General features: G+C 39.1%; 1 protein-coding gene across 10 annotated transcripts in view; it reads right to left on the minus strand.

The window, feature by feature from the left end:
• Positions 1-705: 705 nt before the first annotated feature.
• TLN2 (talin 2) overlaps positions 706-27,918 on the minus strand; it is a 142,182-nt gene continuing 114,969 nt past the window's right edge. For all 10 annotated transcript variants that reach the window (XM_064389389.1, XM_064389382.1, XM_064389388.1 and 7 more), the window contains 11 exons: positions 27,301-27,426; positions 26,892-27,008; positions 24,703-24,888; positions 20,838-20,945; positions 18,760-18,865; positions 17,020-17,144; positions 10,374-10,499; positions 8,573-8,635; positions 8,297-8,479; positions 6,033-6,158; positions 706-5,107 (listed from right to left, as the gene is read on the minus strand). In XM_064389389.1, coding sequence (XP_064245459.1) covers positions 4,979-5,107; positions 6,033-6,158; positions 8,297-8,479; positions 8,573-8,635; positions 10,374-10,499; positions 17,020-17,144; positions 18,760-18,865; positions 20,838-20,945; positions 24,703-24,888; positions 26,892-27,008; positions 27,301-27,426 — 1,395 coding nt within the window. In that variant the 3' untranslated portion in view covers positions 706-4,978. The remainder of the gene's footprint in view (positions 5,108-6,032; positions 6,159-8,296; positions 8,480-8,572; positions 8,636-10,373; positions 10,500-17,019; positions 17,145-18,759; positions 18,866-20,837; positions 20,946-24,702; positions 24,889-26,891; positions 27,009-27,300; positions 27,427-27,918) is intronic.

The following is a 27,918-nucleotide window of genomic DNA, read 5'->3' on the forward strand; positions in this document are numbered from 1 at the left end:
AAACTTTTTAGCCTAGAACAGGCCTAGGGCTTCTATAGCCCCCCATTCATTATTCAGCTAACCATCACTAAAAAAGGAGCCTCTCCAGTCTTGTTTCTGTCATGAAGAATGAGTGGAAGAAGCTATCACATCATCAGAGACGTGTTGCTGTCCTATAGCAAAGGTTTCGTACCTTCTCGATGATATCTCACGAGCAGCTCCTCACAGCACTGACTCCTTCTTCTCAGCACAGCCAACAAACTCCATCTCCCCTCTCCAGCACCCAACCTGCTCTTTTAAAATGCCCCTCTTAACTGGATCCAGCTGTGGCCTATTAAGAGCAGGCTTGTTCTTAATGCTTGCTAATTAGCACAGCTGTAACTCCTTAGGGGCCAGATTACCTTCACCACTGTCTCTATTCTCCTACCTTTTATCTAACCACAGAGATGGAACATACACATCTGGTGAGCCACTTGATGAGCACAGAGCATGCCCAAAAGATCCCACTTTGACATGAGTGTAATTATGCCAGAACAGCCCCTTCTGGTAACAACATCAAAGTGCTTGTAATGCAGCTCAGCAGTGGCAAGAGTTCTGGCACAGTTTTCCTATGGAAAACTGGAGTACCTACACACACAGAGTTGTATTTGACATGGAAAAATGTCAAATTTTACAAATTTTTTACATTTAGAAATGTAAAACATTAAAATATGAAAGCAAAACATGCGTTCCCCCAAAAAAACCTGATCCACACTAAGTATTGAACATCCTTGAATAACTGGTGATTTTGATTTTTTTCCATATATTTGCATGGTTAACATGTACTTCAAGGATATTGAACAACCACAAAGAATACCTGATACAAAGATACTGACATATCATAAAGTAAGCACTCCTAATTTTCTCTGTGCTGCAGAACTTGAAATGGAACATTCTTCTCTGTCACCTGGGAATTTTAACCTCTTGCAGGCAACTTCAGCCTTATTTTGCTTAAGGAGCAAAATATTCCTTTGCATGACCACCAGTGCAACACAAGTCACAAATACCTGAAAGGGGAAAGAAAAAAGAAAAAAAAAGGAGAAAAAAAAGAAAAAGAAAAAAAAATCCTTCAAGGGGCTTATTGTTGGTGAAGACCAAACTAAAATATATTACCCATTTTTTTTTATGGCCAGAGAAACACTATACAAAATGGTGTGGTAGCATGACCACAAACTTCATTGTGCCACTCTTGGGGTTAAAACTTTAAAGTGAGAGCTCAAACCCCTAGAAACTTCAGCATAAAATTTCAAAACTATCTTGAACAGAAGGTTCTTCCACTGCAACAAAGTGCTAATTTGAGAAAAAACCAGGGATTTGTACTGCTTTTTTATTTTTTAACATGTTTTTTAAAAAGTGACAAAATGGCACTTATTTATAGCTCAGTAAATGAGTGCAGTTTGTAACAGAGTTGTGACTCGTGTGACTAAACAGTTTTTGCATTTGGCATCATAAACTGTGCCACAGAAATGTGTTCTTCCATTAACATGACCAACCACAATGTATTTAATGTAATTAACATGAATATGGAAAAGCAGCTTTCAGAAATCATGACAATTATGGGCAGATGATGTTCTGTGTTAAGCATGATGCAATTACATAAGGAGAAAACTTACAGTGTAAGCTACCTGCCCCTAAACCAAACCCACTCCTAAAGAGGAAAAAACCCCAAACCCAAGAGGTTACAAAATATTAGGGATGATAAATGCCATACTCCTGGGCTGAATATCTTATCAGTTTGATAAGACTGATGAAAAACAGAAATGCACTCATGATCTCAACATATATAGGTTGAGGAGGTTTCTAGATTGTACTCCTCCCTTCATTAGCAATTAAGTAATGAACATGCAGAAAATCAAAGGGAAAGGGACATATGAAAAAAGTCTGAATTCAATTTTTGTTTCAGAACTTTTCTAACTTTTGAGGCTTCTGAAGTATAAAAATTTAGACAAATGATGAAATATTCAATTTTGAACAATTGGGGAAATGACATTACACTATTTGTACACAAAGAACTTTGAGGCATTTTGTTTTTAATTTGCATACAATTCTCAGAGTGAATTCCACATGAAGAAGGGTGAGATACAACAGAGCTCATTCATCATTTCACAAGTTAACAGAACAAAGTAAACATCTGTCCTTCTTATTAATTAGCATCTACCCCTTACTCCAACTTGTCACTTCCTGCTGCAAGTTCCCATGCCAAAGAAATGGATGGACAAGTTCCAAACCCACAGATGTTCACATGTGAACTCCAGCGAAACTGCAAATTATAACAGCAAGGAATAAGCTGAAAGACTTTGGATGACCTTATATTCTCTTAATGGTTCACAAATGAAGACCCAAAATTCTGAGTAAAAAAATACTTCAGTTGTCCAGCTCAGCTACTCACCTGACTGTGGTTCCTCTATGGAGCACCCAGCTAAGGAAAAAATACTTTCTGTCATGTAAGAGGGGGCACTAAATCAGAAACAGAGAAGTCTCAAAAGAGCTGTGCTAAAATGGACTTCCCAAATACTTCTCTCTGGAGCACAATTTGAACATGCTCTTACCTTCTACATACTGATAAAGTTTTCTAGCTATATAATTTCCATACATAGCTGCATTTGACAAGTTTTTTTTGGCTTTTATCAAACTGGCAAATACCATCCTGACCCTAGTATATTACATCAGTATTATCCCTACAATAAAATAGTGGCATGGTGTTAAATCATCTTTCTTCATGCTTTAATGAGATCAAATAACAGTTAAAGGTAGGTTGAAAGGGAAGTAGTAGCAAATCTGTCTTGCAGATCTTTCTGAAAGAGATCAGAAAGTGAAGCTATCCAGGTAAGAAAAGGAAAGGCATAAGCTGTAAAGGAGTTGAACCTACCAACAGGAGCAGAAAATCCCCGTCACTTGAGCAGTCTTTATTTAGGTCTCACAGCAATAAATACCAGTTTAGCCTTCTGCCCAAAGACTTACAGGAAGCCTTTTTCTTGGTGGAGGATTCCAGACTGTGACACTGTTCACACTGAGTTGAACAAAAACCCAAACTATGTTGAAGTAGCAAATGAAAGAACTCAGAATTGCACATCTCTGATAGTACAGGGTTTGCATTTGCACACAAGCCTACACATCACAGCACATCTGTCAATGCCAGTGATTCCATTTGAGATACACCATATTTTTTCTCATGATTGTGGATTTTCCAGCAACTCTACTGAATCTGAAATATGTCAGTATCAGAGAAGAGACAATAAAAACCTTTTTACACTTCAATATTTATTAATTCTTCAGCAGATTTTTGCTATATATTTAGTACTAGTGTAACAAAACTCCTGATAATTCTGTCTCATGCAGGTAACTTAAGAGAGGAGTTAGCACTATCTAAACTGATGAACCTACCATTAGGGGGTTACTGGGGAGTCTACAAGACAGGTATTTTCTGCAGCAAGGACAACTAGGTGGGTATGCACAGAACACAGGTCAGGCTCAGCTGAACGTACCTGGCTGGATGTAAGGACAGCACAGCCTTCAGAAGGACTGCAGGGGCAACATCCTCTGACCTAAACAGACTTGTCATTATTGTTAGGAAGGCTTGTTGGCAACTACTGTTGGGAGAGATGGTGTTTCTGTAGTTATTCAAAGAGTTTAGTTTTTGCTACTTAAAGTTGCTGTGTTTTGTGTTCTCTTTTTGACATAGTAAAATATGTTACTCTGCCCAAATTGCTATTGTTTAGGTCACAACAGAGATACTGAAAGCATACTGTACCTTTCTGCACAAAGATTGCTGATAGACTGCTGCTATTCCTTCTCTGCAATTCCTTGGTGAATACTTTTTCATCAATAGCAACTATGAAAACAAACTCTCTAGAGTCCAAATTTTTAAAAAATATATTACAGGAAAAACTGTAAATCTACTTGTAAATCACTTATTCTTTTCTCCTATAATTCCCACAGGTTTCAAAACATAATAATTATAAATGCAATTATTAAAATAAAAACGAGTTGTGATAGTCTTTTTTTGTACTGGGCATTTTCCTTTTTTAACTGAGATACATTCTAACAGAAATACCACAGTACGAACCAGATAATTTCAATTAAAAAACAAAATGCAAACTATTCAGTCCAATGTTAGAGCATGTGTATGTGTGTATAATACTGTAAAAGTAGTCACACATTAGAGGTATATAATTGAAACAGCATTTTCTTTCATGAACCTGCTATTATTGAGGCAGTGACAAGGTTTCCATTTCTTTGTTTTTTGAGCTCTTTAAAGAATGGCTATTGCCACATTATGTAAACCTAAATACTGTACAAGCAGAAGCTTGTTGGTATCAGGTAAGGAATAATACTAGTAGTGCAAACAGCTGCAGAGAATTCCTCCAGTTTTGGGGTGAACCAGCTATATAACACTGAAAGAGGATAGGCTTCTTCTTCAAACCCACACTCGTGCGTGTTTCTCCACTCTGCTATACATCCTTCTCCATCTTGGTCTTCTTTTTACAAGGGTACTTGGGGGACAACCACCAGCTCATGTGATATTTATCATATGAAAGATTTCTTGACTCTTTTGTCTAATATTATCAATATTTTAGAACAAGTCAAAGAACGATAAATACCTCAAGCATCAGGAAAGTGACAATAATACTGACTTAGTATCTTCAGTAAAAAGTGAAACATTCTCTCCTGAGATATAAATCAAGGGAGGAACAGGAATGATGAACCTAACACTGTACCATTATTTGATCATCATGCACCTCAGCTGAGCAGGTGGGAAAGAACAAGTGTTTATTGCCCTCTGCTCATCCAAAGCTATGACAGGCAGTTTATTTAGCTAAGTGCTTGGCATATCAGTATGCTGTCAGAGCAGTTCTCAATGTGCTGTCCCCCTTTAGCTTATTTCTTTAAAAGAAAAAAAAAAGAAAAACAAAAGAAAAAAAAAGAATAAAAAGGAAGAAAAATCTCAGCAGGTTAACAGTTAACCCTCATCTTCTCTCAGCTCTGTGGGTAGAAATTTGTATTGCTGTTGGCGGATCTGAGCCAGTTTTTTCCTTGCCTCTTCCAGCTCTCTCTCCTTCTTCAGCATTTCTTCTTGGGCTGCAATAATCTAGAAAACAGAAGCAGCAAGGAATACTGTCTGAAAAATAGTATTTCTTTCTCTATGACACCACAGTCACAGCTGGCCCATGTGAGCATTCTCCAGAGAAGCACCTAATTTCAATGACTTCATCAGGAACTGCTCAAATATTTCCAGATGCCAAGGCTAGCCATCAAGAAAAGTATTTCATTTCCACTTGAAAAAAAAATAATCTACCACTACAGTTTTACCATGCATCCATGATGAATTTTACAGCTCTGCATTCTCCCAGCATTCAGCAGGGTGGGGTTTAGGACATGTAGAATAAGCACCATATCTTAACAGAATGTCTGAGTGACAGTAAAATTGAACATTCCTTACTGCAGGTATGCACAGTATTTTCCTGCATCTCAGAGTGCTAAAGAAAAAATGACAGCAGTACAGACATGCAGAAATAATCAAGTCCAGTATATGATGTACCTCATTCATTATAAGGAACCTAGAAGTTGGTACCTCAGAGCCTTGAAATCTACTTTTAAATTTTTTTCCCACTAATTACTATGGTCACAGTAACAAAACATCATTGGTTTTTATCTCTCATTCTCTATTTCTTTGCTTAAATATAGGCAAAATTATTGTTTCATTAAGATTTAGGAACATTTGAAGTACACAAGAGAATTCTGAAAAGATCCATTCATTTAATCAGAACGAAACTAAAAGCAATTGGACAATGGTAACTGCTGTTACAGCAAATGCTCAGTGGAGAAGTGCAGCTACCACACAGGACATCACTGTGCCCTTATGTCAGGGGTTCCATGATAATGAGGCATCAAATAATTGATCACAGATTTCTCAATAGGTTTGTCCAGCCTGCAGTGCAGCAGGTGGACATTGTAACAGCCTTCATTTCTGTGATGGCTTTTCCCTGCTTTATTTTTGGAGTGATTGTACCAACCTGAGCGATGCCACCCACAAACTTGGTTTTGACCACAACATCATCATCCTCTGCCTTTCCAAATGCTGCTTTTTGGGCTGCCCTGACGAGATTGTCTGATGCACGCTTGACAGCATTTCCTGCAGCCTTGAGAAAAAGAAGAAATTTAGTAATAAGGAAAATACATTATTAGTATGGATTTGTCTGAACATCAAAACAAACATCTTTGCTTGGATGTACAGGAAAGGTATGGGGTTTTTTCCCCAGTGAAAAGCAAATTAATCTTTGAGAATCACTGGTACAGAGAGAACAAAATTCCTTTGTTTAAGAAGTTGAAAGTTGGAGAAGTCACAAATGAGTTTTTTTCCCTACAGTTTGAAATAAAGCAGTGGATGAAATTACAAGTTATATTATGCTGATGAGACTTTTTTTTGAGAAAGAAGAACAGAAACTAAAAACTACTGTATAAAGATCTTATAAAACAATTAAGTTTTTAAATTAATGGACTTCAATCAGGGCAAGTTAGCAACTTCCATAGCCATGGTTATCTCACATTTAAACTTATTTCCTAAAAATTCTCAGATTTCTAAAGAGGAACATGTGTAATACATCTTTTGTTGTCTGAACTGGATACTGCCAGCAGCCCAAAGCAGCCTGCTCCCACATGCTGGGGACACACTGGCACTGGGAAGGGAAGCCACAGCTTCCAACCTTCCACCCTCCTAGGAAGGAGCAGCTCTGAGCCTGTGCCCTGCCTTTCCCTGGCCCTATCCCATATTTCCAGCTGCATCTCACTTTCAAATCTTCCTCACTGAAATGACCCAAGGATAAATTATTTGAAATTTGCTCTGCTCAGTCTGGAGCTCATCCAGAAAGAATGGAAACATTTCCAATTGCTTCATTAAGTTTTGGAAGATTCTGTAACAGTGCTTTCCAAATTTACATTCATGGGAAATGCAGTTCACATTGGGGTATGAAGGAAAAAACCAAGACACTCCAAGTCCTGAATCCAGTCTATTGATTAAAGCTATGTAAAACATTTCTGCTGGGGGCAAAGCCAGCTGAAAAGTCTCAGTAGTTTTGGCATGTCCACCAGTAAAAATATTTAGTAGACATCAACTCACTGTTTTTGCTATGATAAAGGACATGATTTCCAAGTGCAAACTGCTCTTCCTTTCATTATTCATTCTGGGACTGAAATGAAGCTTGGTAAAATGGCAAAGTTCAATTTCAGTCCATGCTTGGGCTTGTTTCCTTTTCACATTCCCTTCCAATTTCTCACATTTGACGTCTATTTAATAATATTTGCCCACAATCACAGAGAACCCCAAATTTCCTGTCAGAGCTGAGAATAGTCTCTAATAGTTGAATTTTTCCCATTTCTGTTATTTGTTCTGCATTTAAAATTCCTTTGGACCCATCTTGGCACACAGATATTACAGAACAAATTGCACTGTTCCAGTTACTGCCACCTTCCCCACACCTTTGGCAATGTCAATCTGCAAGGATTCACTACAAAGCACCAAAACCATCTCAGCCCTGTAACTGCCCTATGACATACCACTGTTTTCTGTAGAAACAAATACATTTTTCACATTTTCATATATTTTTTTCCTCTTAAACATTTAAACTATTTTTCTACTTTGAAAAAAAATATGACATCAGTTCCTCATGCTCAGAGAGATACTTAGTCAGATGTATTTCTGTTGAATTTGATTCTGCCTAGCCATACCTGAACTGTTGCACTGAGTGTCCATTAGTAGCAGCTGTGCAAGTACAAGAAAAAGGGGAATTTTCACTGTCCACCAAAGGTGGTATAAAAAAAGACAGCTGAAATAGTTGTATGTTCCAGGCTGAGTCCGCAGGGCATGATGTCAGAGAAGGCTGTAGTCATTTTAAAAATTACCATCCTCAAACAAAACTTCTGGAGACTTTAGACTTTACCCATCAAAATACACTGTTAATTCAGCAGCAGTTGAGAGAAACTCAACATGAAATGTATGTGTAACATAAAAGGAAACCAATTTTATGTAAAGAAGCTCATTCAGACTTCAGTTGAGATGTTGCATTAGATTGTCCTCTTATTTTTGTGTAACAATGATTCTCCATTTTAGAAATGCTCTATCTACAGCTGTTGTCTCTTGACTCCTAGAAACAAAGGAAGTCTGACCACAATCCAGGCTAGCACTTAGAGAAATACTTTGTTGAACACATACATAATCTTGGAGTGCTGAAACTGTTTCCATAGCACTACCATGGGTTCTCAGTAATTAAAACACAGGTACCTGTAGCCTCCTCATGGCTTCAGAGTCATGATCAGCCTTCACTTTGCAAGCCACAAGCAACTGTGCAGTAGAAGCTGCTACTTGTTTGGCAGATGAGATGAGTTTCTCCTCACTGGCATGGCCTTGAACCGAGGCATTTGCTGCTTCACAGAGATTGCTGGTTGCAGCTGCCACCATTCGGGCCTAGAAGGCAGAAAAAAAAGTCACTGTGTGCTCACACAGGACATTATTTCTTCAGAGAACGCGCCAGTTTTCTCAAGAGAAGTAGTTACTCACAGCAGAAATAAGTCCCTGAGACCACTGTCCATCATCAGCTGCATTTGCAGGGATTGCTCCAACCTGAAAAAACAGTTCAGAGATGGCTTACAAGAAAACAGAAAATACAATTGCTTTGTCTCAGAATTAGACAATCAGTAATCCATGAAAAAGGGAAACACCTGTACTTGTGACTGTGCCCAGCATATTCAAGAGCAGAAAATCCAACTGGAAGTCAGTTGTCACAGTAACTGTGCTTCCAGCACACATCTGCCTGCTCAGGAAGTGTCCAACTTACTCTTCTGCTTCAGCTGACCCATTCTTGGAACACACAGAAGTAATTACCAGAATAACCAGTAATTAGCAGACTACTGGTGGTTGAAGCCACAGCTGAAGCAACATCTGAAGCAGCAGTTCCTTAAGTCCCAGGCATTAAAATAACTTACTTCTCTCTCCATAATACATTTGAATTAACATTATTTTTTCATCTCTTCTGATCTGAGCACTGTGGGAAGGTACAGATAGCTTCACAGGAGAGCCCCCTAAGTGCCTTCATGCCTAATAATGGCACTTTAGGAGAGCCCCCACTTTTCTGCATGGCTTTTCTACTGAAGTGTTCATGGCATCAGCAGTACCAGCAGCAATTTGGAGACAGTTTTCTTCCCATATTAGTAGAAAGCAATTAAACTCCAGAGTTGGTTGCCAGACCCACACCCCAGCTGCATGGGTCTGGGTGGTTTTTGAAGAGAAGCTGAAAGATGTGAAATGTTAACATGGTCCAAAAACTTGTGGTTTAAAAAAAATGGAAACAGGCATTTAAGCATAATGAGAATTCCAGGGAATTAAATCAAATCACTAAGTGCAGCATCAACATAAACAGAAGATAGGTTCTCTCATAACTATCATGACACTTATGTAACTAAAGAAAAAAAAATCAGTTATACAAAAAAAACCCACTAGGTCCCTAAAGTATTTAGGTTTAGAGTTTTTCTTGCCTCATCATCCCCTGCACAGATATTTTTGAGCAGACCACAGATGAAGTGCTTGTTGGTCCTGTTAGAAACAAATAGAAACAAAAGCAGAAGCTTTCCAGAACCCAGGCTGAAGCAGCCTGATTGTGGGATCCATGACAGAGCCTGCTCTGAGTTAAGAATCAGGTGAAGATGGAAATCATAGTTATACAACAATGGTCCTATAAAAAATTGTTCTCAAAGACAACATACCTGGTTGATGTTTAGATTTTATCTTTCAGAGTATACTGACTGTCAAGAATAGTGATGGATGTGAAATCATTTACAGAATCTCAGTTCTGATCACACCAAAAGGATGCCACGTGTTGTAAACACTCCTTGCATTGATTCTAACAATAACGACAGGCATGGCCACTGACATGTCCTGAACTTACATTGAATCACAAGACATGAGGGCACAATTACTGAGGCCTTTTGCTGTTCTGGTCCAGAGCAGTATTGTACATGGTGACATTTGGGTTTGGATCCTCAAACTGTTGTGTGGGACTGTACATTACCAGCTTGAATCACAGCTCTTCATGAAGTGAAAAACCCTCACAGCAAAACTCCCCACAATTGAATAATTTGAAGAGCCAAGCACTTGATTACACTTGTGAGGTTTAAATAAATGTAACTGTGGGACTTTTTAAACAGGTCTGGGCCATGTATTGTGATAAGCAGTTAACAATTTACATTTTCATTAGTCATTCCCAAGCTCCTTTGCTACTGTTTTTAACAGAACCTTTAGAACACTAGATTCAGTTTTGATGCTTTCCCCCACTACAGTTGTTACATGTTACATGTTTACCCACCTTTCCCTGAGCCACCAGTTCCCTCTGGGCTGCTGAAGCTGACTTCACAAGGGCACTGGTAGCAGCTGCAATGGATTTAGCTGCTTCCAGGATCTGTTCTTCAAAATCCAGAGTCTCATCTGCTTGCTATAACCAAGAAAAAACAGTGTTACACATTCACCTGAAAGCAATTACACTTTCAAGACTGAGGACACATATATAAAGACAAAAAGATTCTGGAACACATCAGTAAAGTCAGTAAAACCTATAACATCATTTTCTGCAAGGAGTTTTGTGTGCTAAAGCTGGGAGTCAAGGCATTAGCTTGCCCTTGTGCCTGCTCACACTGAAACAGAGCATCACACAAGATACTTAAAGCCATCAGCTTTCTAATGCATTACCTCCACTAGAGCTACTCTAAACTACATTCAGAAAAGTGCAGGTCTGAAAAGAAATTGTTTTTCCTAGCAAGGTATCTCTGTAGTGCCATAATAGTGGCTTCCAAGATTGCTAAACTAGGGAAATAATTTTCTAAATATTTAAAGACTTAAGGCATTGAAAAAGAACAATGATAAATGTGTTGTCTCATTCACCTGCAGTAAGGAATGTAAAGTAGATCCCAAGTAAGAGCACAGATTTAACAGCTTTCAGTAAGAGCTGTCATTGCACAGAAAGCAGCTTTGTGCAGCAGTGCATCTTGGAGATGGGAAGTTCCAAAAGTCTGTCTGGAACACTTCAGTCATTCAAGTATGTCTTTCAACAAGCACGTGTAAAACCTCCTAATGAGGTTTCTTATTACTTAAAATGCAAATTTATTGTTCTATAAAAACTTTCCTGATCTTCAAATAATTTAAACAAATATTGAAAACATTTGCCCATCTAAGCATGCTTACTTGCCTTTGAACAGTTAACAAAATAGATAGAGATGAACAGTTATTGTTATTTTAAACAGAACCAGGCCTGGGCCTTGTATTCCAATAGTTTTTTATATAAAATAATCCAACAGAATGTATTTTGTTTGTGATCCAATCACAAGCCTACTGGAATCCAACGCTATATGACAAGTAGGGCTAGTGACTACAGTATCAGGACATCCTATTTTGTGAGAGAAAAGGCTTTTGAAATACAGGTTTATTCTAACCACAACCACAATATTCTTGTGTCACACAACTAACTTTAGAAACATCATCCAGGTGAGTTAAAAAATTGGGCAATCATTTGCAAGTCTAAGCACACCCACCTAAATTTAAGTCTGGTTTAGTTCTCCTGTAACTGCAGTTTGATGAAGTAGTCAATTATAAAATAATAAAGGATAATGATAAGTAATTACAAACTGACCCATCAAGCAGCACTTAGTCCTACAGAACTTCACATAACTAAAAGTCCAGGAGATGATACAATAGCATCCACAGACACCAGAAAAACTGAATCATCTGAAAATCAAAACCGATGTGTAAAGATGTTTGGCACTTTAATGTTTTTCTTTTTTTTTTTTTTTTGGAAAAGACACCTAATCCATAGAAAAATATTTGTCTTGCCTTGCTATTGGGCTGTTCCCATCAATTAAAGTATATATCTTTGTAATAAAAGAAATTGCTTTGGAAAGTGAGCAAGTCATGTTACACATAAAATTTTGGCAGTGCTTGCAATGCCACATCAGGACCATTATTATACCAAAGTACAATCACATGGCCCTCTGCAGGCCTCAAGTCTTATTTATAAAACTCTTATTTCAATCATGACATTGCCAGAGTGATTAAATGGAATCCAGCAGAGTCTCTATCAGAATTATTGTCCTTATTAAAACAGATGCATTATTGACCTTGATTTGACTAAAGACAAAGAGAAATATCAACAAAAATACCACTGACTGACAGTCAGTTTAGCAGACTGTTATTGCACTTTTACTTTTGTCTAAGACTTCTTGCTATCAAGTACTTAAATTCTCATTTCCAACATAAAATATATTATGTGCATTACTCTATGTCAGCACTGTCAGGAATTCAAACTTAAATGAGTAAGAACTTCAATATCTGCTTATTTATTACAAAGGAGGTGTCAGTCTTTGTTGATGTTTAATAAAATGCTCATGGCCATAGTGTGATCTACTGCACAGCTGTGTATGTGCCCAAATAGAATTCAATTTGTGAAAAAACAGCCACCAAAAAGATGCTGAACAAAAACAGTTGTAAGTCAGTTCAGGGTAGTGAGTAGACTAAATATTGCACACAATTCCCTAGCAAAAATTACTGCTTTTTAAAGAGAATGCCAAGAAATGAAAGCTTGCATTATCAGAGTGCCATTGTACAATGGCTGGATTAACTTCCACTCTGGAGCAGCAGGTGAAGCTCAACAGGAACACAGCTAAACCTTAGTATCTCATCTAGTAACAGATTTTTTCTCCCCTGTTTACCAAGTCACTTTCTTTCCAATTATACTGAAATCCAGGGCTTGGGAGATCAAGCCATAGGTCAAGTTTCTCAAACTTCCAAGTCTTGCATTTTCTGACATCTCACAACTTCTTTTACTTCTGGGAAAAAACCTCTTGACAGTTGATCCCTGCTGCGAAGAATTTATTTTTGTTGCAGCCTTACATAGCACTCCAACTGTTGAATGCCTGTAGGCTTTTCATCTTTTCTAACAAATCCTTCTTTTCCAGTCCTCTGTGGTTTTCTCTTCACCATTCTCAGGTGTGACACACATCTAAGGGCTGGATACTCAGGGGGGGAGGCACAATGCTCAGCCAGCACTGTGGCTGTGTTACTGCCAAAGCTCTACCAAGAGCATTCCTGAGCAATAAGGACAGGAAGCAGCACAAGGCTGAGCACAGCAAAATGCCCTACAAGAAAAGTAAATATTCCACCATTCCCACAGTTAAAAGAGTGTGTCTCCTGGACTGTACTAAGTTCACACTCGTAAACAGTACCCTCACAATGTGTCAGTTCACAGTCTTCATGAATAAAGCTGAGAGCAATGATGGTAGAAAATATCACATTGTGAGATTTTAGATCAAGTTTCTTTAGAAAACCAGATCTATGACAAAAGTGATTAGCTTCTCCTTCCTCAAGCAGCCCCCATGAAGATCAGCATCTCATTTTCCTCAAGCCTGAACTAATATGCTGTTATTAACCATGTACAGCTATAAATGGATTAGGAAATCAAGTCACCAGAACAGACAAACATTAGCCTCACTACAAAGTCTTTGGAATGGAATAGCCTTAAAATGTTGATTATGCCATTGAAAGCAAAAAGATATGGTTTTGTAGGGTATTTTAACCATGTTTCTACAGCATCCCATTATTAGAGGTAGCATAAATAAAGTCAGGGTTAATACGAAAACAAATGAGCCACCAGTCTCATTGCAAAACAGTAGCAAAAATTACAAAAGACAAACCATTTTATTTTCAAGCACCTCTAATCTACTTTATAATGAGCTAACTAATATGAATAAGTTACTGCACTGAGCCATGGAAAGCACAATATCCATTTCAGTGAAAGTCACTTCTTGGCACAGCTGCTGCTCACTGTCACAAAGAGCCCTACACAACTTAGAAGTCTCTCCAAGAGCAACTCCACTGATACAGGAGCACTCCATGTATGTATTTTATCCAGATTAGATTAGGAGTCTACAGGAAATCTTCTAAACCTGCTTGTGAGTGACTGTACTCCTTCACATTGCCTTCCACTATGTTAAACCCCCGGAGACAGGGCAGGACACTGTAGGAATATGTTTGATATATAGTTGGATTAAATAACAACCTAATATATCAAACATATCACACAGAGTCCTGCAGAAAAAGGCATCCAGATTTGATTCATCTTGGGTTACAAAAACAAAGGACCAACTGCTGAAAGCTACCAGCAGGGAACTCTTAGTGACTACAAGACACCCGTGTCTGGAGGCAGAGGCCTGCACAGAAGCATGAAGAGAGACAGAACAGGGTAGGGACAGCAATGCTCTCTCCTGTTATACCTCAGTGTTTTTTGCTCAGTAATACCATGAAGATTTTACTAGATGAAATAGTTTTCAGAAAATTACTAGTTTTGGGGGTTGTTATTTTACAGGAAGTAGCATATTTGCATACAGAAGGAATGTGTGTCTACATTGCAATACAACTGACTGTCCAAATGGAAAACAGAAAAAATAAGAGTCCACATTCAGGAAAAATGATTGTACTTAAAGGAAACATGACAGCCAACTCCTGCATAATAAACCATAAAGATCTCATTGCTTCTCAGATCATTTCCCACCTCGAACACTGCAAGGAGAATACTGAACAGGTTTTGTGTTACAGACAGTAGTAACACCAGCTGCTCATGAGAATGCTCAAAGTTCTTCCAAGATATGAGCTCAGAAGACATACAGATATTTACAGGGTATCTGTGGGGCTGTGGACTAGTGGACTAAGCATTTTGGGAGCACATTCACCTGCAGCCAAACAACCAGGATTTAAAGCAAAGGAAATAAGCATTGTACAATAAAGCACGGGCAGCAGTTAATAGGACTGTGTCTCAATAGAAATTGTTCTCTGGGATAAGATGGTTCCCAGTTGCAGAAAATGAAGATGGCTCATGCTATTTGTGTCAGTTTAAGACATCAAGGGGAGTATGATAGGTACAAAAATAATGAAGAGGAAACAAGGAAAAGAAGAAATAAAAAAACCCCAGAAGTTAAAAAAAAATTAAGATGGTGGAACAAATGAGAAAAAAACCCTGTTTTCAGCTTTTGGGGTTTTTTTAGAGGTAAAAGACAAACTGGAACACAAATATCAAAATTTCAAGCTTAAATCAAATCACTCCCATTTCTTGCACCAATAAAAAAACATTATCAAAAAACAGAGTATCAGCCACCAACTAGTAATGATGAAGATGATGGATTTCCTGCAGGTAGACATTGTAAAATTACCAACTGAGGACTCCTCCACAAGTTCATTTGATGATGATTACTGCTAACCAAAGCAGGATATTGTCTAGATAGTCTGTTCCATTGTAGAAAATAACTCCTATTCCTGCATTTCATAGACTGAGCACAAGACAAAGCAACCCTTACCTAGTCTAACATTCCTACTACAGCACTCTGTGTTGTCAAAGATGGCATTAGAAAGCCAGAGCCTGTTCACCACAGGAAATCCTACTCTGGGAGGATACAAGCGACAAGTCTGCAGCAGAAAAAGTGCTATTTGAGCTACTCTGTGATCTTCCTAGGAGCTTTTGATGTGGATTATAATCCCTATTATGAAAGAGATTAAATATCTGACAAGGATGCAAAGGCTGCTGAAATCCCAAATCAAACAAACAGCTGGATATGAATTTCAATTTCAGAAAATGACAAACCAACTAATAAGTCACAAGCAGATTGGATACCCAAATTAACATGTCAAATGATGAGCAGGTGTGAGAACTGTATTCACTGGGGAATTACAATGACCCTGGAGGGGCTTGGATGCTGGAAGGAAACTGCTCCATGGTTACCAGGCAACACACATGTGCTATTGTGCAGTGACTGTATAGAAAAGGTGATGGAGGACTTTTCCACTCCTCAGACTCAGCCTGTGGAATCTCATTAAAAAGGACCATTTTTCTTTATAAACAAAATGGATGTACTTGTTAAAAAATGCAGACAAAGAGCATTTTTATTTTCATGAGCTAATTTATTCCTATCCCTAAACAGGGAGTGGGGGGTGGAAGGTCCTCAAAGGCTGAAGCTTCCAAGAACTATTTCATCTGATGCTCCTAAATAACAAAATACTACCCTGCACCAATACAATCATCCAACACTGAATGAATGGTCTTGAGGCTCTGCTTTTTAGAAAGACTTCTCATTAGCTTTACTTTGAAAACAGATTTGCACCTACAAAGCAGCATAAAGAGGAAAATAGATACATAGTCCTTTCCTGACATCAATTACACAGCCCAAACATGTTTTTCATTTTAAAGAGATGTAACATAGTAATTTCTACTAAAACCTGCCTGTTAACTCCAGGCCAAAGGTAGCAATTCTCTGGGATCCACCAGTTTCATATATTCCATCTGCACTGCATGTGAAAATAGTTGGCTTAATTTTATAATATCTGCAGAGACACATCTGAAATGACCTGGCAACATGCAACACTACTTGATATCAAAATGAACTGTAATTTAATTTCCTTTAGGAAAATGACATAGAAATGATCATACAATGTATCTGTCTATACTGAAACAGCTCCTCTCTAAGCATGGCATAAAATGCTGGTCTTAGTAATAGAAAATCCTGCAGGTCATTTGCATTATCTTGATCCCAACTGTGTTACTGAAGCTTTCTTCCACTATACTACAGAAATTCAGATGTGAACAAAGGGTCTTCAAAAGAAAGCAAGAAGGACTACACAGCAGTAAAATATGTTTGGAAACAGAAAGGTAAATAATCAACAGTAATGATGCCATAACTTTTACAAGCATTTCTTACATTTGGCTCCTCTTCCTTTGCTTGCTTATGGCTGGTGCTTGACTCACTCCCTGAAAAGCACCTTTTTACCCTCTGCCCTCAGGGGTAAGTGCCATCCAGAGCAGCATTTTGTGGCACTGAGTCTCATGCAAGGTTTGATTGCTTACACCATTAATGTGGCCAGTAGCAAAGTGCATCCCATGCCTTGTTAACCTCAAACAAACAATGGGGATGGACACTCACCTTGGGCTTGGCTCTTGGTTTCAGCTGCTCTAACTTCTTTGCTGCAGCCTCAATTGATGCTGCAGCCCCTAATAGCTCTGTCTCTGCAATGACTGTTGGGTCTTCTGGATCCACCCACTCTGTCCCTGAAATTAATGGAGATGGAGACAATAACTTCAGTGTCACTGTGAGCTGCCACTCAAACAGGGGGAATTGCCATCACCCCTCAAGTGTCCAATACAGAATGTACACCAGAGAAAGCTGATTTTAGTGCCATAATGGCATGAAACCAGTGGTTTATGTCACAGAGAAAACTGTAAAGTAGAGGGGAAAGAATTATTTAGTAGGATTATTCTTTCATGAAAGTAACTTAATAATTGTGTAAGCAAAGAAGGTTCAAAAAGGGATACTGTCCATACTGGGAACCAAACCAGCTGTCACTCAACTTGTGTTTATCAGAGGTCCTACTCAGATGGCTTCTAACTTGACCAAGCCATGGGGAACATTGAGAAGTCTGACACAGTGGTAGAGAGAACAGGCTACAGGCACCAGAGTCACCCCCAGCACACTCTGCAGTCACCCCTGCACTGACCTGGCAGTCTGGTCACTGCCAGTGCCTGGGGATGAAGGTAGCACTGACTGAAGGAAGCACACTTTGGGCTAAAAGTGTGTGTCTAACAGTGATGTACAAAAGGCCAAAGCAGTTTCTCTATCAGATCTGAGGGGTAACTTTTTTTTGCTGCTGACTTTTTGGTGTTTCTCAAAGAAATTTTGTAGATCCACAAAATGAATACTTGAGATTTTTGGAAGTTGTCAGTGCATTATTATTTTTGATCTCCTAACATCATTCTCTGAATTACAAGATTCAGAAAGCAGCCATATTCTGAATTAAGGGAAACAATGAAACAGCCAGAAGAAATTCATAACCTTCAAGGGCATGGTCTAAATATAATTTCTCAGCTCAAATGCTGTACAGGATGAAGGTGCTCTATATTAAATCCTAATACTGGCTGATAAACAGGATTAAAAAAAAAAAGAAGGCAGCAAGTATAAATGCAGTCAACCCCAAATTTGTAAAATGTAGTAGTTCCTCCTCAAAAAAAGGCATTTCACAAAGTTTAAAACATTTACATGTTGAATTTGTTAGGAGCCAACTTTATTGTTTACCTATAAATTAAAATGAGGAAAGAAAATTGTGACTGGCTAAAACACATTTTACTTCCCACAAAAGCAAGCTTCTAAAGTGAATAAAGACATCCTTTACAGGCAGCAAGTGAAAAAAGAAATAAGGTTTTTTTATTTTAGTGAATATGAATTAAAATGCAAAAATTTCCAGAAATTAATAAATGTGTCCAAAGATGAGAATGATATAGCGATTTTTTTAAAAGCACTTAGGGAATAGAAGAAGTCTAATATTGGCTTGCCTTGTTAGCAAATGGAACCAGAAATTTTGAAATATAAGAGACTGCAGGAAAAGCTGAAGAATTCAATAAAGCTACTTGAACAGGGAAATGCATAATGTAGATCACTGTTCTATGAAAAAGAGTAGCTCTATTAAGAGATAAGGAGAGGAGGAGGAAAGAAAAAATGTATTCCCATATATGAAAATTGCTTATAGTTCAGATTCATTTCCAAGCATCATGTAGTGGTAACAGCAGGAAATAACTGAGGAGACCCTGCAGTGTATATGACACAGAATATCAGGTCATTATTTCTGGAGCAATGAGCACACCACACTGGTAGTCTGGCTTCCCAACTCACCCTTCATTGCTTCTGCTGATTGGATAAGCTCTGTGACAGCACTTGCAACCCGCTTGGAGAAAGAGGCCAGCTGATGCTTTAGCTCTGGAGTTGCTTTTTGAAGAATCTAGAGAAAGAGAACGCACATTATTAAGGATTTCAGGATGCTGGAAGATTCCCAAGGCACTCTAGTGAAAGATTTATTTTGTACAGCAATTGTGTGAGAGCCCAGTGAGAGACCTGTAACTGTCAGTGAGGCACGAGGAGCAAAGGCTGACACTACAATGTTGGGTGCACACCAGGAAAGTGGCACTGCCTTGCACAGCTCCAGACTTCTCCTCAGCTCAGCATGGACCAACACTGACCAGGATGGAGCATATGGGGGTGCAGGAGGTCAGGTCAGTCTTGAATCTCACTAGAACAGCTTACAAGGAGTTTACTAAGATGTGCAGGCCATTCAACTGGAATTAGCATGTTCCTGGCCCTACCCCTAGCTAGCTGATGAGTGGAATAGTCCCTTGAGCAAACCAGTCACTTTGTGCCACTTGCCCAATGCAACCTCTACACAAGTTAATACACTGGCTTGAGAAATTTTAGATACTGCATCTGACACCTCTTGCACCTACCATGTATAATTTTCAAAGAAATCTGGCAGCTGAATGTGCTGAGGCACCCATGCAAGCATGCCCAGCCTGACCACTGAGGGTAGAACTGAACTTACAGCTGTATCACAGGGTGCCAAATAGACCAATTAGATTCCTAATCCTACATGATCTGCATTTCTGGAGGTTATAAATTAATGAGATTGCAGACCTAGGGGTTCTAAACCACCAGAGGCAGCCAACACTGGGGAAGGGGCAGAGGGTGGCACGAGAGGGCAGAACTTGCTCGTGGCTTCAGGGCACTGAATGTTAAAAGGCTTAAAATAGAAAAGGCCTGTTACTTCAATAAAATGGAACATGCCTTTCTTATCTTAAGCCTCTTGACTTGGCAGAGACAGAAATAAAATGAGCAAAAATTGATTCAAGTGTTTGGTCTGTTCTGGAGCTTAGTTTGAAACACATTGTGCTAGCATTCTAGGGGTCAAATCTGAAAAATTCCCCACAGTCCTCTAACCTAAAAATGGATCAGACATCGAATGCTAAATCACTTACTGCAATACAGCTCTAAGAATTCCACTAGCAAGTTCCAATTTTTTTGAACTATTTTACCTGATAGTGGCAAGAACAACTGTGTCTGGACTTCTACTTTATCTATAAATTTCAGCAAGTTGATGCAAATAATTACACATGCTCTGTTCTCAGCAGAAAAACTGATTTGGGTTTGCTAATCTGCAGTTACGGCTGCAAATTTCAGTTTCAGAGACTTTAATATGTCAGCTGAGAGCCACCTAAAGGAAATTGCTGATCCATGAAGCTGATCGCTTATTTAAGTCTTCTCCAGAAACTTCAGTATCTCATAAATGTTAGTTCAAACACATATTATTTCTTCCTACAAAAGTAATGGCAACAGAAGAACAAATATTATGGGATGACAAATATATTATGGGATAATTATGTATGGTTAAGCAAAGCCCACTGACAGCAGGATTCATGAGTTTGGATTTGAGTGTACAAGTTTTATGCAGAGCTTTGGGGGTGCCGTGTCTGATGTGTTGGAGAGTTCTTTGTGAGGCAGTGCTGGCTGGGGATTTTGGGATGGCTTGGAGTAGGTGTGGCTGTGAGAGTGCCTCCATAAAGATTGTGTAACCTCTTCAGTCTGGGGGACAGGCCTGTGTCTAATATGTCTGGTGTTTCTTGTGGGCTTAAAAGAATGCTGAAATGTCTTATTTTAATTCCTTTGTCAGGGACCTTTTTTAGGTTCAGATCCATATTGCCTCCACTCTGATCCAGAATGCAGCTCCATTTACATACTCCAGTATTCCTTCTGTCTCACAGCTGGAGATCAAGTATTGAGTTTCCTTTAGTTTTCGCTGACAAAAAACTTCATAAATTGTGACAAACTGATAAAAATGTGTCACTAGCAGTCACTGTAGAAAGAGGGCAGAGAGATGACTCTCCTTGAAGCAACCCAGGATATGCATGCAGATGACTCCTTACCAGGAGAACGTGCTCCAGGAGCTCCAGGTACCCCAGGGTACATTCTGTCCCGAAGCGCAGGGCCCTCTCTCGAACTTCCTCACTCACATCTGGGTGATAGGATGCTTGCTGAGGAGGCAAAACAACATTAGCATCCAAAATGGCTCCCACAAGAGAAGAGCAGCACAGAGATGGAGGAAAGAGAAGGGAGGAGAATTTTTTTATAGTGTGCAAATGACATTTGGGCTTAAGGGCCGGCTGTTTCTATTGTAAGCAAATGGTGCTGGAAGAGCAGCAGAGCTGCAGTTCTGTAAAGGCTCATTAATGGTGTTAGCCTGACAGAGATTTAACACAGCAATAGCAGTGCTGGAGCTGTTTAAATACAGAGAGAAGCTGCAGCACAGTCAGGTCTCTGTAAGGATTTCCACCAAGTGTAATGTCTGGAATCTGATATAAGCCCAACTAATTAAACCATTTTATTTTTAATAAAAATGAAACCTGCAGCCTCTTGAAGCCTTGTATTTTCTACAATAAACTTCTAGGGAACTTTTTTATTGAGCAGAAGTACCACTTGCTGCCAAGTGGAAGTTGCCAAACGCATAGCATTTCCTCTCACAGAACAGTTCCTTCCATCCCTGCGCCTCTTATCTCCCGTTGAGATGGGGATTATCTCACGGCTCACTTATTTTCGGCCCTTCCTGCAACCCTAAAATCCCGAGCCAGGGCGGGCGCTGGTCTCCGGGCTCCCTCTGCAGGGGAGCTCGGGATGAGCAGAGCAGGAGCCACCTCCCCTCATCCCGCCAACACCCTGCCTGAGGGCATGGAGATGGGGAACAGGACTCGTTTTCCTCATCTTCAGCATACTTCAAACTGCTGCTAAAGCCCAAAAAGTTCAGAACAGTTATGTTTGTTTTTTTAAATTTTCAAACAGGGCAAAGGGCCCCTGAGTGTTTCTTATGTATATATTGTAAAGCATCCTAAAACCTCTCTTCTGCACTTAAATATTACTGTAACACAGGGAATTAGAGCAAGCATCTGTAGGAGGGAAATAGAAAGTTCCTTCTGTGTTTTGCATATGTAGCCAAGCCTGGTATCAGAGTATTTTGGGAGTATTTTTAAGGTTCAGTATAAATTCTGTGTACTTCACAGCAGCCTAAAGAAGTGACAGAAGTTGTTTTAGTAAATAGTTTCTGTCACCCAGAACCATCTGAACACACATCTCACTATACCATGGCGAGTCATAACAGAAATGTCTTCTCTTCCAGCCCAGGTCTGCCCAAACATCTCAAACCGAAACATGTCTGAAGAACCAGAACACACATTTGTTTCCTCATGCTGAGGCTTCCATTACTATGAGCCCTCCTTTTCTCTGCACATGCTTTGCCAGCAGTAGGGCAGCCAGCAGTACCTGCCTCTGGTACAATTCCAACCCCATCAGCAGCCCTGGTGCCTTGGGGAGGGAGGTGTGTGTGAGGGGCTGCTGGCAGCTCCCCCAGGGCCACCTCTTCCCTGGCTGAACCACAGCTGGGCTGTGTTTCCAGGGCCTGTGCTCCAGCCTGGGCTCTGCTTAGCTGCCTCCAGTGCCACCAGTGCTGAGAAAAGGTGAGAAGTTGTTACCCTCAATCTACTGCCTATGGAATGAGCTAAGTGACTGCTCTCTTCCATTGCTTCCTATGGGTTTGATAGGCATTTTATATCTGCTTCCTTTCCAACAGCACTCACTACAAACAGTTGTACTGTACACAGGTTAATTATGGCATTATTTTATACAAACACGTAATAAAAAAAAATTGTTAGCTTAGGGCCTGATCTAATGTTCAATAAATGTAATTACAGCATTTCCACTGACTTTAATGAGAGTTGTCTCAGTACATCCCACAATAAGCATGCTTATTGTCTTTTGAAATGGCATAACAACTGAATTAGTAATGAGCACTGTAAATGCATCTACAGCAGACCAAGCACCATCTACATAACTGTTAATTCAAACTCCTTATACTGCTTGCCTTAGGCAAGAGGCAATTAAATAGAACTTGCATTCAAATTCCTGACACTGGGGATGTCAGAGCTATGTTCTATGTTCTGTTCAATTCTACCACAGATCGTAGACATGCACTTTTGTTTTGGCCCAAAGAACATAAAAATCTGATAATCTATCAGTGCTATTTCTACAGAGTAGCTTAATATCACCATGAAACCCCTCCAGTGTTTGTCAGATATCACAAAACCTAAGTCCCATTGCATCACACAGCTTTTTCAGCATAGTAGGGCGAAGACTGCTGGTTCCTATCCCCAAAATTCAAGGAACGTGTCTTATCATGGAAATGTCACATCCAGTAATTAATTTGTAGAATTAATGGCATAAGATTTTAAGACTCAGAGCAAAATTTGTAGAAACAAGATTTTCTAAATCAAGTCTGGTTAAAACTCTGAATTTAAAATCTTTGTTAAATGATACAGCTATTTTCTCATACATTTTAGATAATGGATAAAATTAGTGTTCTTAAAGACTTTTATCCTTGTTTGTCCAATAAATGCTCTTGGTCTTAAGAAAGGCCTTGGCACTGTATCATTACAGTAAATAAAATGATACCCAGCCCTGTTACTTCTGTTGACTCCTTTCTTTGTGAAAGAATTCCCTGGGAGGTCACAAAGGCTTTTACAGCATCCCAGACCTCCACTGTTCTATTTAGAGGAAGTTTCATCCTTCTACACTGCACAAACCACTCAAAATCACTGAATTAACTGGGAGCAAATGTAAATATAAAAACATGAAAAAGCAATGTTCATAAATAAATGTTTGAAGGTATGTACTGGGCTGTGCATGCATGGAAGAGTTTTATAACATTACTAAAATCAGAGGATTCTCTTCTTGAGACTTTGCTGTCTGTTTGGAAAGACAAATCAAAATCTGAAGCATGCAAAGTGGTCAAGAACTGTTAGACACTAAAAAACCGGCTACAAAACTAAGTATAAAAAGTTTAATTAATGATTTTTTATAAGGGCAGTTCTAAATTAGAACTTGCACTTTTGAAAGAGGATCATTTAAAAAACAAACTTAACCCTTCTGTTTGGGCAGTATTAGGCTAAAAATCAGTCTGGAACTGATGCAGGCAGTGAGGATTTGACCAGATACTGAAAATCAGACACCACACAGAGAATATCATTATTTTACTGTCACCTTCCATACATGGAAAGGCAAAAGTTACTGATTTACAGGCAAAGGCAGCTTACTACTACAGTCACTACTGAAAATCAAATGGAATGAGATCTTCACAATCCCATTTCTTAATCATTTGTGCTTAGGTTTTTTTATCATCAGAACAAGGCCAAATGGCTTAACAGTCATTTATGCAGCATACAATGTAGAAAATAGAGCTACACTATTTTTATAGGGCTACAGCTATTTTTATAAAAGAAAATTTGCAATAAAAATTGCACACATTTTTGAAAAGCAGAAAAGAAATTGAGCAAACCAACAGATTTAGTCAGGGGGAAGAAAACTGCTAAAGATAGATCAGAGTGATTTCTTTCACCAATCCTTTCACTGTTCTAGGAATATTGAAATTATATTTGTGACCACAGGAATATTGGTATATTCTACTACTTGCACAAATCGTTTGTCTTCTGACTGGAAACCGGGGAATTTCAGCTCAAATAAAATTCCTCATTTTCATAAAAAGAAAACTGAATATTAGTGCTGGGTTTTAGGTTGTTTTTTTTTTTTTTTTTTTGCATGGTACAAAAAATCCTTTCTGAGAGAGGTTCCTTTACAATTTTCTTAACTTTCTCATATGAAAAGCAGAAAACTGAAAATGTATAATGTTCTATGGATTTGGAAGCAGGCAAACACAAAATAATCTTAGGCAAGGAAGGGAATCTTTACCTTACAAGCTGTTAGCATGTCAGCTACTGCTTTGCGGCTCAGATTTGCTGTAGCAATCACATCCTCCTGCCTGCACGAGTTCCCAGCTGCAACAGCTTTGGCAGTTGCCATGGTGATTCCTTTCGTCATCCGGATTGATTCTTCAGGTGATGATGTCTTCTCTGGAACCTCGCTCGACTGAAACACCTAAAAGTGAAAGCAGAAGGAAACTCTGATACCAGTCAAGTCAAAGCAGAACAACCATGAGAAAGAGACAGCGAATGGAAGCAGCCTTTGAGCAGCAGGAAATTAGAAACATATTTGGAGTACTTGGATATCATTCCTGCTTGTCATGGGCCTGGATCTGATAAGGCTGCTCACCTGCAGACACCAGAGAGGAACAATAAGCTGAGGGAAGGAGACAATAAAAAAGGTTAACCCATTCATCTCATCTGCATTTAACTATCCACAAGACAGTTACAGGCAGCTGTTCAGAGCCTTACCACATGAAAAGAATTACTGTTCCTTCCATTCTATTCTTTTCTCATGCTGACTGCTGTTTAGACTGGTCTGCTCACATGAGGAGATCCTTCCCCTGCAGAGGCTGGACCCTACCAAGTGCTTGTTGATGGCACAGAGCAATAGAGACTGAGAACATCACCACTAAAATATTCAAATGTGTCTTAAAAAAGCAGAGGTGGAGCGTTGTCTCTGAGGCTATATTTAGTCTCCCTTAGAAACCTGAAGATAGAATTTTGCAGGGTGAATAACGTGAAAGTAGTTCAAATTACCTGACAATACACAAATTCTGGAATACAGGAACTGTGGGAAGACGTGGGTAACAAGAGCTGCACAACCTTACTTTGATCACATATTTTCCTTTTCCGAGCTTTAGTCTGTCTTTGCTTGCTTTCTTTTAATGTACAACCTCTATTTACTTGCCCTTCTTTTACTGTGCAGGGGTAATTTGGAGTGCATAATTAATCAGGAGGTTTCTTGACCACACTCAGTGCAACCTAAGCAGGCCAGTGGTTTCAGAATGCAAATGTCTGGACAAAAATGAGTCTGGTCTATCCTGTGCTCCTGGTAAATCAGTTTTTCACTTCCTCTCTCCAGAAACAGAAGCAATGTTAAAAAATGCATTCTAGTTATACATGTGAAGACATCCCTTGATGTTGCTCAGTCAGCCCCTGGATTCCAGATCAAGCCTGACACATTTTCTCAAGTACCTGTGTGTCACCCTCTGTTCTCCCCATGAATACGATGACAACACCACAACCAGAGGTCCCTCCACCAGCAATGCTGACAAAAGCAAGAGGAACATTTCAAACAGATCCCAACCAAACTCAGAAAGACATGATAATCCAATGACAGATCTGAACAGGTTTTAGCTCAGAGTTACAGGATGGGATGTAACAGCCAGGCCTTCATGACGATACACAACACTAACTTGTGAGATATTGTACAGAACATGCCTGATCAGGTACCAGATCAGGAGCTTTTATGATTGCCATATGAATTCCCAATGACTATAGAGATATTTAAAAAGAAAATAATTTAAAATAAATTTCCTCATTAGAACAGCTTTGCTCACACAGTGAAAACTGGATGTTTGATGGAGAGCATTTGACAAGAAAAAATGGTGCCACAGTGCACTTATGGTGGAAGAATTGGTAATCCACAGCCTATATAACAAAGCATTTCCTGCTTAAGATTGTGTCTACAGGGTTTTTTAACAAAAATGGACTGAAAGTAAAGGAAGGAAAAAATCAGGCTTCTTCACAACCATGCAGGTATTGATTTATGTCATTCACAATTATACTAGTAAGAAGAATAGTTAAGGGTTTTTCTTTACTAGTATATGTCTTAAGAGGAAGGGAAATAATTGTCATGGTATAATACCTAATTTGAGAGAGAATTCCACACTGTCATTAATTCCTGCTTACACAGGATATCAATAGCAGGCCACCTATCACAGGTAGGATCATTCCCTAATAAAGGAAAAATAGAAGAGTTTAAACTGCAGACACAGTATGAGAGTGATGTTGAGGAGAATCTACCAAAGCCAGGATCAAAAAAAAGTGAACAGCATCAGATCACAAAACAGTATCTGTACTGAAAGCTTAAGGTCTAAAGAAAAAGGAAGCAGTTGCTCCCAGCTTCTACGAGGACACACTTGCAAAACCCACAAGGACAATTTAGTTCTGTACCGTGAGCTCCTGTTTGATGTACTCAATGGTGGCCTCAAGGGCTCTTGTCCCTCGAGTAGCTTCATCTTCTACTGCTTTAACAGTCTTCAAGAGGGACGTGACATTTGTTACCATCACCTGAAGAAGAGAGAAGCGAAGACAATACCATGTGAATCCTTCCTCCTGTTTCAGGGTATGAAGCAGGGCAAGCTGGGAAGCATTGTTACTTCTGATAGGACCTAAGAGACTTCATGAATTCTACTTGTTACAGGACTAAATATCAACTCTTGTGTTGGCCATGATACCATGATAATTAAACAAATAAAGGAGTTTTCAGGCCATTAGAAATTGCTGAAGTCAAAATTTCCACATGTTTATCACATGTGATTGCACAGACACTTGCAAATAAAATCTCAGACTATGGTTTTACCTTGGCAGCACCTTTCAGCTGGTACATGGATGGATCATCTGCTGGTTTGCTGGCAGCACCTTTGGTAGCACCAATGAGATCAGAAAGGGCCTTTGCAACATCCTTGATAGCATTGATTAGAACAACCTATGGAATGAGAAACAGCCATAAGGCTCAGTCAATAAAGCATGAGGGTGTGATTTTCAGAGCACAGCTAAAAAGAATCAATGTCTTTTTCAAACATCTGCTTGCTTGCCTCCATTTTACTGAGATCCAAACAAGAAGCTGAAGAAATATTATGGATAATCCACATGAAAAGGTTGTAGTGTTAATTGAAAAACAAGACACATATGGCTGGAAAATGGCAAGAGTTTGTCAGCCTACACAAATAATACACAGCATAGTCCAGACATAAGCTGGATAAAGCAGCTTTAAAGACCTGCAAGCTCTTCAGAACAAAAATGGGATGAGCCAGAGTTCCATTCACAAGTTAATACAAAGAAGCCAAATACTTTGCCAGAAGCATCCCAGCTGGAAGACAGCAGTGAAGTAAAAGCAGAAGGATTACACAAAGGCCTGACTAGTTCCAATCAATGCTTGAGCCTTTTGACTGTATTCTAAACAAGTGATATCTGAGTA

This window comes from Passer domesticus, chromosome 14 (assembly GCF_036417665.1).
Source record: "Passer domesticus isolate bPasDom1 chromosome 14, bPasDom1.hap1, whole genome shotgun sequence".
Lineage (NCBI taxonomy): Eukaryota > Metazoa > Chordata > Aves > Passeriformes > Passeridae > Passer > Passer domesticus.